This window comes from Colossoma macropomum, unplaced genomic scaffold (assembly GCF_904425465.1).
Source record: "Colossoma macropomum unplaced genomic scaffold, Colossoma_macropomum, whole genome shotgun sequence".
NCBI classification, from domain to species: domain Eukaryota; kingdom Metazoa; phylum Chordata; class Actinopteri; order Characiformes; family Serrasalmidae; genus Colossoma; species Colossoma macropomum.
Window position 1 is genome coordinate 1,227,501 of NW_023495965.1, and position 12,500 is coordinate 1,240,000.

General features: G+C 44.9%; 1 protein-coding gene across 1 annotated transcript in view; it reads left to right on the forward strand.

Moving 5' to 3' along the window:
• cacna1ab (calcium channel, voltage-dependent, P/Q type, alpha 1A subunit, b) overlaps positions 1-12,500 on the forward strand; it is a 147,810-nt gene that overhangs the window by 51,473 nt on the left and 83,837 nt on the right. The window contains exons 12-22 of the mRNA XM_036564312.1: positions 868-980; positions 1,108-1,220; positions 2,469-2,600; positions 3,390-3,462; positions 4,569-4,686; positions 4,763-4,830; positions 6,259-6,365; positions 9,365-9,497; positions 9,734-10,110; positions 11,057-11,337; positions 12,356-12,491. Of these exons, the coding sequence (XP_036420205.1) occupies positions 868-980; positions 1,108-1,220; positions 2,469-2,600; positions 3,390-3,462; positions 4,569-4,686; positions 4,763-4,830; positions 6,259-6,365; positions 9,365-9,497; positions 9,734-10,110; positions 11,057-11,337; positions 12,356-12,491 (1,651 nt within the window). The remainder of the gene's footprint in view (positions 1-867; positions 981-1,107; positions 1,221-2,468; positions 2,601-3,389; positions 3,463-4,568; positions 4,687-4,762; positions 4,831-6,258; positions 6,366-9,364; positions 9,498-9,733; positions 10,111-11,056; positions 11,338-12,355; positions 12,492-12,500) is intronic.

A 12,500-nucleotide genomic window follows, 5' to 3' on the forward strand; every position in this document is an offset into this window, starting at 1 on the left:
GGATATGGGAGCAGAAGACCCAACAGAGTGCCTCTGTTAACACCACGACACCGGACACAGCGCCTCACCTGGGCTCATGAGGTTGCTAACTGAACCCTAGAAGACTGGCAATATGTGGCATGGTCCGATGAATCACGGTACCAGTTGTTTTGGGCAGTTCATGTGTGGTTCAGACCCTTGAAGCCATGGACCCCAGTTGGCAACAAGGCACTGCACAGGTGGTGGTTCTATACTGGTGTGGGGTGTGTTCTCATGGTATGGGCTGGGTCCTCTGGTCCACCTAAACATGTCATTGAAACGGTGACCAGTACAGTTCGCTGCTTGGTGACCATTTGCACCCCTTCATGGACTTCATGTACCCCCACAATGATGGGATACTCCAGCAGGATGATGCACCGTGACATCGGGGCCAAGATGTCCAGAATTGGTTTGAGGAGCGTTGTGGAGAGTTCTGACGAATGGCGTGGCCTGCACCTTCACCCGACATGAGCCCACTCAAGCATTTATGAGATGTGGTGAAGAGGACCACCCGCACCCGAGATCCTGCACCTACAAACACCACAGTGCTGTGGGTGGCTGTCCACACGGCACGGCTCACCATCCCTCCAGACGTCTTCTGTCCGCTTGTGAAATTGATGCCACGTCGAGTTGCTGGACTTCGTCGGGTTAGAGGGGCTCCTACACGATACTAGTTCCTGTCTCATGACTTTTGTCACGTCAGTGTATTTATGGCCACTCAATGAGCCGTCATCAAGTTTGTAGTCTGAAACGGATTCTTGATTTGAATCTGATTACTGGCCTCAATTATTGTAAAGTAGTTCTAATATTCTAATATTAGTTTTAATATGTCATTTAAACCCCCTCCAGTCTATGCGGAGTTTATTTTCCTGGGCCTCTTCATGTTCGAGATGCTAATAAAGATGTACGGACTGGGGACCAGACCATACTTCCACTCCTCCTTCAACTGTTTCGACTGTGGGGTGAGTGGCCCACTCTCTCTCTCTCTCTCTCTCTCTCTCTAACCTTCGGAAGTTTTTGGCCTACATCAGCGTCAGGCCCTTCTTCTGAGTCTCCTGTTGTTTTGGGATTTAATCGTTCATGTTTCAGGTCATCGTGGGCAGTATATTTGAGGTGGTCTGGGCGGTGATTAAACCGGGGACGTCCTTCGGGATCAGCGTGCTGAGAGCTCTCAGACTGCTCCGGATCTTCAAGGTCACCAAGTGAGTGTCTTTGCCGGTCAGTCTGCTGTGAGGCCGAGTCTAGTTTATAGTTTAACTTCTGGTTCACACCAGGTCCAGTTTTTATAAACGAAGATTAATGCTGTCACATCGAGTCCAGATGCTTTTAAAATGAGGCTGACTGTGGGGCTCCTGAGTCGTACAACTCTTAGGAATCTTAGCGTTGTCCCTGTTATCAGGAGATCACGAGTTTGATCCCCGGTGATGCTACAGCCGTCCATAGCCGGGAGTCCAAGACAGCACAGTTGTCCTCTCTCTCTCTCTGGGTGGGCAGGATGGCCCTCCTATCTCCCCCCATCACTCAGCGCAGTGCTAGTCAGTGCAGGGGTCTGTTAACAGAACAGGTGGTCAGCGTCTCCTCCGAGCGCGTTCGGCTGTACAGTGACGCTGAGTTAGCGGCAGTTCGTTAAGATGCGGTGGAGCTTCACAGAACTCAGAGGAAGCCTGTGTTTGCCTCCACCCTCCTAGAGCTGGTGGTGTCGTGTGATTGGGGGAGTCAGAACCAGTGGGTGGAATTGTATTCAGCTAAATTGGGGAGAAAATTGAAAATGAGGTTGGCCAATCAGCTCTGTTGTAGTCCAAGCTAATGTGCATGAAGACGTGCAGAACACTAAAGCTTTAACAACAAGCAACACGTTGACTATAAAAGCACAGAGATTAAAGGAAATATATAACAGGCTGTAGCTGGAAGGCTGACGAGCACCTTCATACGACCTAGTGACAGTTTTTAGACATTCTTGTTTATTTTTAGAGGCATTTTAAAAATGGACTAAAAATCGCTACTGTCGGAAAATGATCTCCAAAAACATAACTTTAAAGGAGAAGGAAAAACGTTCTTAACTTTTAATGGAAATAAACGGAGGAATATTTTTTGACCATTTCTGTTGGTCCGTTCATCATGAAATTTTGACCAAACATAAAGGACAACTTTTTGACAATTTTCAAAAAACGACAGAAGATCAGTTCTGACAGTGCTGATATTGGGCTGTGTTAAGAATCACATCCCTATTTTTAAAAACCACAAATTGGGCGTCGTTAGGCCAAAGAGCAGAGGGCAGACAGTTCAGTAAATGGAAGCAAATGCAATCAATTCGACATAATTCTGTGTTCTTTGAACCAGACCAGCTTCCAGTCCAGTTGTAAGAACACTCGGAACCTGAATCAACTCCAGCAATAATCAAACAATAATCAGCAGAGACATAAATGAATGAGTCTCTCTGTCTGTCTCAGGTACTGGGCGTCTCTGCGCAATCTGGTGGTGTCTCTGCTGAACTCCATGAAGTCCATCATCAGTTTGCTCTTCCTGCTCTTCCTCTTCATCGTGGTCTTCGCTCTGCTCGGGATGCAGCTCTTCGGGGGACAGTCAGTATCCAGTATCCACCAAAACAAGGCTGCTTAAAAACTCCCACAGTCTCCTCCCTCATCCCAGTTTTCCCAATCAGTCAGGACGTTGTTTCCTTAGTTTTAGCACTGGAGCTACGAGGCTAATGTAGCTAACAAGCAATGCGCTGCTGTCGAACAAAACCTCATATTCCAAGTAATTTTATATCTGTTTTACCATCTGGGCTGTAAATCTGTCTCAGTATGTGCTGATGAACTAGTATAGACTAAAAATATAATATAAATGAAAACACACATCTTCAGCTCAGCTGTAGCTGCTTTTCTCGCATCTCCAGCAGGAAACTTTTCTAAAGTAGGACAGTTTCTTGTAAAATATCTCTCAACGTTCGATTTCTTACGAGGCTGAAGTCGCTTCTCGTTCGCCAGCTTCTTGTTCGCATTTTCTCATTCCACCTTAAATGGTGCCTGAGGCGTCAGGATGTAACCGCTGCGCCATTTAAGGTGGAACGGGAGCATTTGAATAAGAAGCTGGCGAAAGAGAAACTGACTTATGCTTAGCGTTTCTCGTTGCAGATTAAATATATCAGAAAACCAGCTGGAGTGATTAGAAACGCAAATAAGTCTCCAAATTGTTTTTTTATTAGCTACTAGCTAGGCGAGACTGTTGACTGGGTTGCTATGGTGACCAGCGGGTTGAACGATCAGCAGAGCCACTCTTTATCTTATGGCTTATGTTATTTTAGGCTGATGTCGGGTGATATCTCGCCCTGCTATCTAGACCAGTATGATGATCCGAGTCCTTTTTTCCAGGTTCAATTTTAACCAGGGAACCCCTCCTACAAACTTCGACACCTTCCCTGCAGCCATCATGACCGTGTTCCAGGTGAGCTGGTCAGGATTTGAGATTTGTGTTGATTTTTGTGTGAATTTATGGAATTATTGTTCCTCGTTCTCCAATATCTTACTAAGTGTGTTCTTAAGTGTGTTCTTGAGAGAGGTTCTAAGAAAAAGTCTCTGTCAGATTCATGACGTGTTCTTAAACTGTTCTAGCTTTGTGCTCTTGAGTGTGTGTAGGTTCTGTTCTTACCTAAGAACAAACCCCACATAAGAGAACGTTGGTGAGTCAGAATCTTCGTCAGAACTGCGTAAGAAAGAATTTCTTTGTAAGAAAGGTTGGAGAACGAGGCCCGATGTTCTTACATCAATTTTACCTTGATTATAATTTATTTCATATCTGTTTATGTTTTCTGTCACATTTTTGGTTTGTTTGGTTTTGATTTAATCTTCCCATCTAATAACGTTTACATTTTTGGTGTTTGCATTGAAGGGTAATTTTTCTTTTGTATTGTTTAAAATTTGCTGTAATGCACTTAATAAGCCTGTTATTATTATTATTATTATTATTATTATTATTATTATTATCATCATTATAGTAATTTATTTGCTGTACGCTTCTTATGATGTTCCAACGCCTCAGTTTACCACTAGAGATCAATAAAGTGTAAATCTAAACTTATTTCATCTCATCTTATATTACACACTTGAAAAGATGGTTCTTCTAGGGTTCTTTAGTAAGGACAAAGTTCTACCTGGAACTATGAACACTCAAAGAAACATTTTCTTGCTTAAATGGTTCTTTACATTGTGAAATGGTTCTTCAGATTGATGGAGACTGTGTTGTATAAGGTTCTGTAAATAACCTTCATGATAAGTGTTCTAGATAGCAATAAAAAGCATTCTGCTATTGTTATGATCATGCCTTTACTAACAGAAGAACCCTTTTTAGTGTTATATAGAACCGTATACAACACATTCTCCATCAATCTGAAGAACAGTTCACCATGCAGAGAACCTTTTAGCATGCGCAGGGTTCTTTGAGTGTTCATGGTTGTATATAAACCATTCCCTTTACTAAGGAACCCTTAAAGAACCACCTTTTTTCAGAGTGTATCTGAGTTGTTCCGTTGCTGTTCTGCTGTTGTGTGCTAGATCCTGACAGGTGAAGACTGGAACGTGGTGATGTATGATGGGATCGTGTCTCAGGGTGGAGTGAAGAAAGGAATGATCTCCTCCGTGTTCTTCATCGTCCTCACACTGTTTGGGAACTGTATCCTTCACAGAGTCAGTGTTGTTGTTCTACAGTGTGTTGGTTGTTCGAGGGTTCTTTAACCGGGCGCTTTCAGACACACTGCTGAATGTGTTCTTGGCTATCGCTGTGGATAACCTGGCCAACGCTCAGGAACTCACCAAGGTACCTCAGCCTTCACTTCCACCTGGAGAAGAACCCAAAGAGATCCGCTACCAGAAAAGAGTTTAAACACAAACAAGCTGAGAGAGGAACCGGTTTCATCAGGGGTTAAACTAGAACCTTCAGTGGGTTTGAGCGGCAGACAGAACTACGGCGTTCAGCGTTTCCAATACAGTCTATAAAATATATTTAATTTAATCCCCACTGACGGAAATTCCTCACGTTCCGGACGAACACGTTCCCGTTTCTTGCCGGTGAACATTAGGTGGCGCTCTCCTCAGTTCTACGGATTATCATTGAAAAACATTTAAAACTAACCAAACTAAATAAACATTTCGCCATGCAAAGAACCATTTAGGCATGAAGTGGCTCTATGCAGAACTCATGGTTCTGAACAGAACCACTACCTTAACTAGAGAACCGTTGCAGAACCATCTTTTTTAAGAGTGTACATTAGCCTTGTAGCTCCAGCGCTAGAACCAAAGGACAGCCAACGCCTTGGGTGATCAACGACACTCTTAAAAAGGAAGGTTCTTTAAGGGTTCTTTAGTAAGGACAATGGTTCTGTATAGAACCATGAACTCTCAAAGAACTACTTGCATGATTCTTTGCACAGGGAAATCGTTCTTCAGATTGATGGTGAAAGTGTTGTGTAGGGTTCTATATATAACCTTTTTGAAAATGGTTCTATATGGCACCAAAAAGGGTTCCTCAACTGTCCCAAGCTTGACATTGTAACCATACACTCTTTAAAAAGATGGTTCTTCAAGGGTTCTTTAGTAACAACAATGGTTCTATAAAGAACACGGAACACTCAAAGAACCCTCTGCATGGTTATTTGCAAAGGGAAATGGTTCTTCAGATTGATGGATAATGTGTTGTGTAGGGTTCTAGATAGAACCATTTTGAAAGGGGTTCTTTTCAAAGAAGCTTTTGTATGATTTTTTTTTGTATGATGATTGTTTGAATCCTGTTCCACCTTAAATGGTGCAGTGGTTAGGCTATATTCAGGTGCCTCAGGTTCTTGTTTGAATTATCCAGTTCCACCTTAAATGTGCAGCGCTTACATTCAGGCGCCTCAGGCACAGAATGGAACTGCTGCAGGATTTAAGGTGGAACTGGAAAATACGAATAAAAAGCCGACTTTGAGGAAGATTCAGTGGAATTTTTGGAAGGAATTCTTTCACCTTTACTCCGTTTTGTCTTTACATAGAAAGCAGCTGTTTGCTGTTATATTAATGTTTAAAATATTGTGTATAAAACCTTTAATAAAACCCGCCCCTGATTAGGACACAGGTGCCCACAGCACCCTCTGGTGGAGCTATTAGTGAAGAGCCCAACAGCTCAGTAAGACCTGCGAGCAGTGTTCAGTGCTAAGAAGTGTGTGTGTGTGTGTGTGTGTGTGTGTGTGTGTGTGTGTGTGTCTGTCAGGACGAGCAGGAGGAGGAAGAGGCCACCACGCAGAAGATTGCTCTGCAGAAAGCCAAAGAGGTCGCGGAGGTCAGCCCGCTCTCGGCCGCCAACCTGTCCATCGCCGCGTAAGTCCCTCTCGCACGTCCACAGCCACTCGTCTCGGCTCGCAAACGCCAGCTGCATGAATATTCATCAGCGCAAGTTAATGGACATGCTCGCTTACAAGACACCTCTGACACCTGGGCCTTCATGAATATGCGCAAATATGCAAACGAGCCTCGCACACGAGCAGCAGAAGCTCAGACGATCTAGTTCTGCTGACACGTTAAACTGAGGGTTTGAGCTCTAAAGCTGCTGTTTTATATTGTTCCTCATTCGATCCGGAGCTGGAGCCAGATTAGCGGGGTTAGCTTAGCTTAGCCTGTCAGATTAGCCTCTGTTATCACGCTGGAGGGAAATCCGCCGAGGCTGCGTCTGCTATTAAACCTGCCTTTACACGCAGAGCGCCGCTTCATTTATTCAGACGTCAGTACGTTCATTTGAATGCATGTATATAATTGTATAATAATCGATTGAATCAACATAAATGTTTCAAAATGACTTTCAGTGCAATCTTTTTACCTTAACTTGCATTGAAAGTTAGAAAGGTTTATTTCCTTCTCTTGTAAAGTCACTAAAGAAGCCCTGTTGTTCCACTTTGTTTGTTTTTGTCTGGATAACACGCCACAAACAGATGAAAAAACTTGCACAATTTTCTGCATACTTTTTTCCACTACAGTATAAAAACAAAATATGAGGTAACGCTTGTTACACCAGTTTTGACCAGCAGGGGGTGGCTGCATTTTTTTCCTTACTACCCTTCAGGGACAAGGTGAAAAAATGACCACGCTAGGGTCAGGAGAATAAAACCAGCTGCCCCTTGTGGTTGAAGCTGGTATGACATGCTCATTGCTGGCCACTTAGCTCCCCTGTGGATTTTTCACCTGGCCTCCCACCCAAAGGTTAAGTGGAAAAAAGATGCCCCCCTGCTGGTCAAAGCTGGTGTAACATGCTAAGTATTTTTTCAAATGTTAACCCCTCCAATAACAACCCCCCCACACACAGAATAAAGAAAAAGAAAAAAAGAAAATGCTGTTTGGATACCTGATCGCTAACTTAGCATTAGCTTAGCAAGCAGCTACAGACACAAACAGTGCAGTCACCGCCGCACAGGCTGGATTTGACTGACTGCTGCTCTGCTGTCACGAGTTTAGATGATAAACTAACGTCTGAGAGAGTAAAAGTCAGAGTCTGATCTGTCGGCTCACGTCAGGGCTTCGTTCCTCTCGCCAAGGCCTCGGAGACTCTCAGCTGCCTCAGCTGCCCTGAGGTCGCACCTCCTCCTGAGGCAGGTGTGCTGCCGTCGAGGATGGTTAAGTCTTACGATGTGATCTTGAATTAGTCGTACTTCCTCGTAAGATGGATACCTTTTCCTTCAAATTGCCTCCAAATTCGCTGACTGCCCCTTGTGGTCTGGCTCAAAATGCCGAAATTGGTGATGTAACGTTTGGTTTTGGGCCTTTTGGCCATTGTTGACTCAAATAATGTAAACCGGCCAGTGTCAGCTGTACAGGCAGCACCACAGAGCGTGTTCTCTATAAGCAGCTGCAGATAACAACCAACTCCAGCTGTTTACGTGACTCTTCTTTATGCCTGTGTATTGAGTGTGTGTGTGTGTGTGTATTGTGTGTGTGTGTGTGTGTGTGTGTATTGTGTGTGTGTGTGTGTGTGTGTATTGTTTCTATATTCAGCTGAACGTTATCTGTATCATCACACACACTCAAGCCTAGAAATAATTCATGATAATCAGACTGACACAAAAGAAGCCCACCGTATGTTTAGTGGACAGTCCCTCCCCTTCGCACGCGAGGCTGAACTGACCAGCGGCTGAAGTGTTTAGTTTCTCTTGAAGCTCTTAAGGATGGAGGACAGTCAGTGATGATAACTAAACAATGATTACGGTGTTTATGTTTCATATCACACTCCATATGCACTCCGCTAACTTTCCCCAGCACAGAAAAGACAAATCGAAGAAGATGACAGTGATGATGATGAGTATAACTAATTAATGTAATGAGCTCAGCCCCTCGGCACGCCTCACATCACATGACCACACTATTGCAGAGTATCATCATCACAGCCCTGACCATAACATCACCTGTGAATATTCACAACAATCACAGTCAGTATCTCTCCAAACTCACCCTGTTTATCTGCTCTCTTAAAAAAGATGGTTCTTCATGGGTTCTTTAGTGAAGACAGCGGTTCTATATAAAACCATGAACACTCAAAGAACCCTTTGCATGTTTAAATGACTCTCTGCATGGTGAAATGGTTCTTCAGATTGATGGAGAACGTGTTGTGCCTGGTTCTAAAAAGCACCAAAAAAGGTTCTTCTATAGTTGACATGGTAACAATAGCGGAGCCCTTTTTGGTGCTGTATAGAACCATGTACAACACGTTCTCCATCAATCTGAAGAACGTTTTCATGCTTAAAGGGTTCTTTGCATGGAGACAGTGTTCTTCAGATTAATGGAGAATGTGTTGTATATGGTTCTATGTGTGCCCTCTTTGAAAAGGGTTCTATAGATTCCAAAAAGGGTTCTTCTATTCTTATAAACTTGACATTATAACAATAGCAGAGCCCGTTTATTGCTATATGAAACCATATTCTCCATCAATCTGAAGAACCATTTCACCAATCAGAGAACCCTTTAAGCATGCAAATGGTTCTTTGAGTGTTCATAGTTCTATACAGAACCACTGTCCTTTTAAAGCGGAGGGTAGGGCTGAGTGGGAGGGCGAGGGGTGAAATGGGACAGGGCCTTAGTCCTTTGTCGTTGGTTCACACACTGGTGGCAGAAGCTAATGTCAGTTAGGATGAGTCTAACGTTAATTCAGCGTTAGCCCCTTAAACGGTCAGCGTCCGCCGGCCGGCCCAGAGTTCTATTACACACTTCTATAATCTAAGAACAGCTGAGCCCGTTTGGATTATAGTCCCTATTACTGAATTATAAGCCTCAGTGTGGAACAAGCCTGAGGTTTTAAGGGTTAATTTAGAACCTGCTCTGATCTGATCTCTCAGTAAGGAGCAGCAGAAGAACTCGAAGCCTCCAAAGTCCGTATGGGAGCAGCGCACCAGTGAGATCCGCCGGCAGAACCTCATGACCAGCAGGGAGGTGCTGTACAACGAGCTGGACGCTGAAGACCACTGGAAGGTCAGTGATGTTCCTCTGAATAATGAATGAATAACACATTGTAATATAAACTGAGTCTGTTCTACAGTTTCTCATTAGGCTGAATGAATAACTGACTCTAAATGTAGGTATTGTGATATAAACTGAGTCAGTTCTACAGTTTCTCATTAGGCTGAATGAATAACCGACTCTAAATGTAGGTATTGTGATATAAACTGAGTCTGTTCTACAGTTTTTTCTCTTCTGTTTCTCCACAGACGAACTTCCGCAACCGTCCAGACATGAAAACCCATCTAGATCGCCCCCTGGTGGTCAACCCTCAGGAAAACCGCAACAACAACACCAACAAACCACGACCAGGTGAGCCTGAGGATTTGCCGCCTCACCCTCCCCGGTACCAGCCCCCCCAGACCAGTCGGCTCTGCCTGCACCAGCCAGACCCCCGGGACCCCCGGCACCATGTACACTCACACAGACGGAGGGAGGAGGGGGGCCGGAGGCACCGCAGCAGAGGAACGGAGGCCGGGGGAGACTCGGAGGAGCCGCAGGACAGGAGGCAGAGGAGGCATCGCCACGGCAACCATGGAGACGGAGAGGGGAGGAGGGAACGGACCTGCCCGCATCGTTCAAGGAAGTGAGCGAAAAAAAAATTTTTTTCATGGGTGCACGCACTGCTGTAGGCTGAATGGGCGGGGCTAAAGTGCTGTAGGCTGAATGGGCGGGGCTAAACAGTTGTAGGCTGAATGGGTGGAACTAAAGTGCTGTAGGCTGAGTGGGTGGGGCTAAATGGCTGTAGGCTGAATGGGCGGGGCTGAACGGCTGTAGGCTGAATGGGTGGAACTAAAGTGCTGTAGGCTGAGTGGGTGGGGCTAAATGGCTGTAGGCTGAATGGGTGGAGCTAAACTGCTGTAGGCTGAATGGGTGGAGCTAAAGTGCTGTAGGCTGAATGGGTGGAGCTAAACTGCTGTAGGCTGAATGGGTGGAGCTAAACTGCTGTAGCTGAATAGGTGGAGCTAAACTGCTGTAGCTGAATGGGTGGAGCTAAACTGCTGTAGGCTGAATGGTGGAGCTAAAGTGCTGTAGGCTGAATGGGTGGAGCTAAAGTGCTGTAGGCTGAATGGGTGGAGCTAAAGTGCTGTAGGCTGAATGGGTGGAGCTAAACTGCTGTAGGCTGAATGGGTGGAGCTAAACTGCTGTAGCTGAATGGGTGGAGCTAAACTGCTGTAGGCTGAATGGTGGAGCTAAACTGCTGTAGGCTGAATGGTGGAGCTAAAGTGCTGTAGGCTGAATGGGTGGAGCTAAAGTGCTGTAGGCTGAATGGGTGGAGCTAAACTGCTGTAGCTGAATGGGTGGAGCTAAACTGCTGTAGGCTGAATGGGTGGAGCTAAACTGCTGTAGCTGAATGGGTGGAGCTAAACTGCTGTATGCTGAATGGGTGGAGCTAAACTGCTGTATGCTGAATGGGTGGGGCTAAACGGCTGTAGGCTGAATGGGTGGGGCTAAACGTCTGTAGGCTGAATGGGTGGAGCTAAACTGCTAAACATGGACATGATCTTACTCTCTATCTCTCCCTCTCTCAGGGACGGTGTTGTGTCCACTGCTCGTCCGGTGCATGGTCTGCTGTGCGATGAGAACGTGTACAGTGAGGATCTAGATAACCTGCGGAACAGCAGACTGGCCCTGCACGACTCCCAGCCGTGCTGTGACCCAGAGCAGGCCAACAACCTGCTGAACCTGCGGGGGCCGGAGCCTCAGGACACCATCCTCATCCTTACACAGCCCACCTTCACCCCCACCAAGACCGACCACACCGCCATCGACATGCCCCCCATTTACCCCTCCCTCCACGCTCAGCTGCAGGGTGAGGAATCTTGAGCCCAACACGGGTCATTATTGGGTCACTTTGCTGGTCAGTGTTGTTCACACGTGCAGCATTTAGATGGTCTCTTATTTATTTCTGAATCACGAACAAAAATACATGTAAAAAAACTGACAATTTAGGCCGTAAAACACAAACGTTCCGCTGCAGTGTTGCTGCGCAGTGGCAGCCGTGCATGCGTGCAGTGTAGAGTTCTACTGTCTAGAACAGGGGACTTAAACTCAGCTACTAAAAGGGCCGTGATAACAACAAAACCAGAGAATGCATATGTTTTTGATTAATTTTTAAAAAATAATCAACGTAATTATTTAATCTCTATGACCTGAACTGGCTTTGTTTATTAAAAATATGCCAAAACAGCAACAGCAAAATACAGGCACAGCTAATAGACCTTGAAATGTTACCGAAATACAAATTCAGAAATATTTATATATATTTATTTGTAGCGTTTTTACAGTTTTAGTCACAAAACTAAACAAAAAAGGTAACTTTAAAGACTAAAGGTTGCAGAAAAGTTCAGATTTGCCGACTGTAATCTAAAAAGGAAAAGGTTCTGTATAGAACCATGAACACTCAAAGAACCCTTTGCATGATCAGGGGTCTTTGTATCATAAAATGGTTCTTCAGGTTAATGGAGAATATGTTTTAGATGGTTCTATATAGCACCAAAAAGCATTCTGCTATTGTTACAACAGTCAAGCTTGTATACAACAGAAGAACCCAATTTGGAGCGATAGAGACCCCTTTGTCAAAAAGGTGCTTATATAGAACCCTTTTCTGTACTAAGGAACCCTTGGAGAACCATGTTTCTAGGTGTGTAGATAATAACAGTGTATTATGTCCCTTTTTGTCACGTCTTGTTCACAGAATTCTTGAAATACAAACAAAACATCTAAAAATACCAGTGAAAAGTTTCACAGTTCACAGTTTCCTCAGTTCTCCGGGTTCTTGGCCGAGCCGTGGCTGTAATGGTGGTGTCTGCTGCCTCTGTGTCCTGCAGTGAATAAGAACGCTAACACTGAACCGGCTAAAGAGGGCGAGAAGAAAGAGGAGGAGGAGAACGGTGGAGATGATGAAGATGGACCCAAACCCATCCCTCCATTCAGCTCCTGCTTCATCATGTCTCCCACCAACCCGTGAGTGTG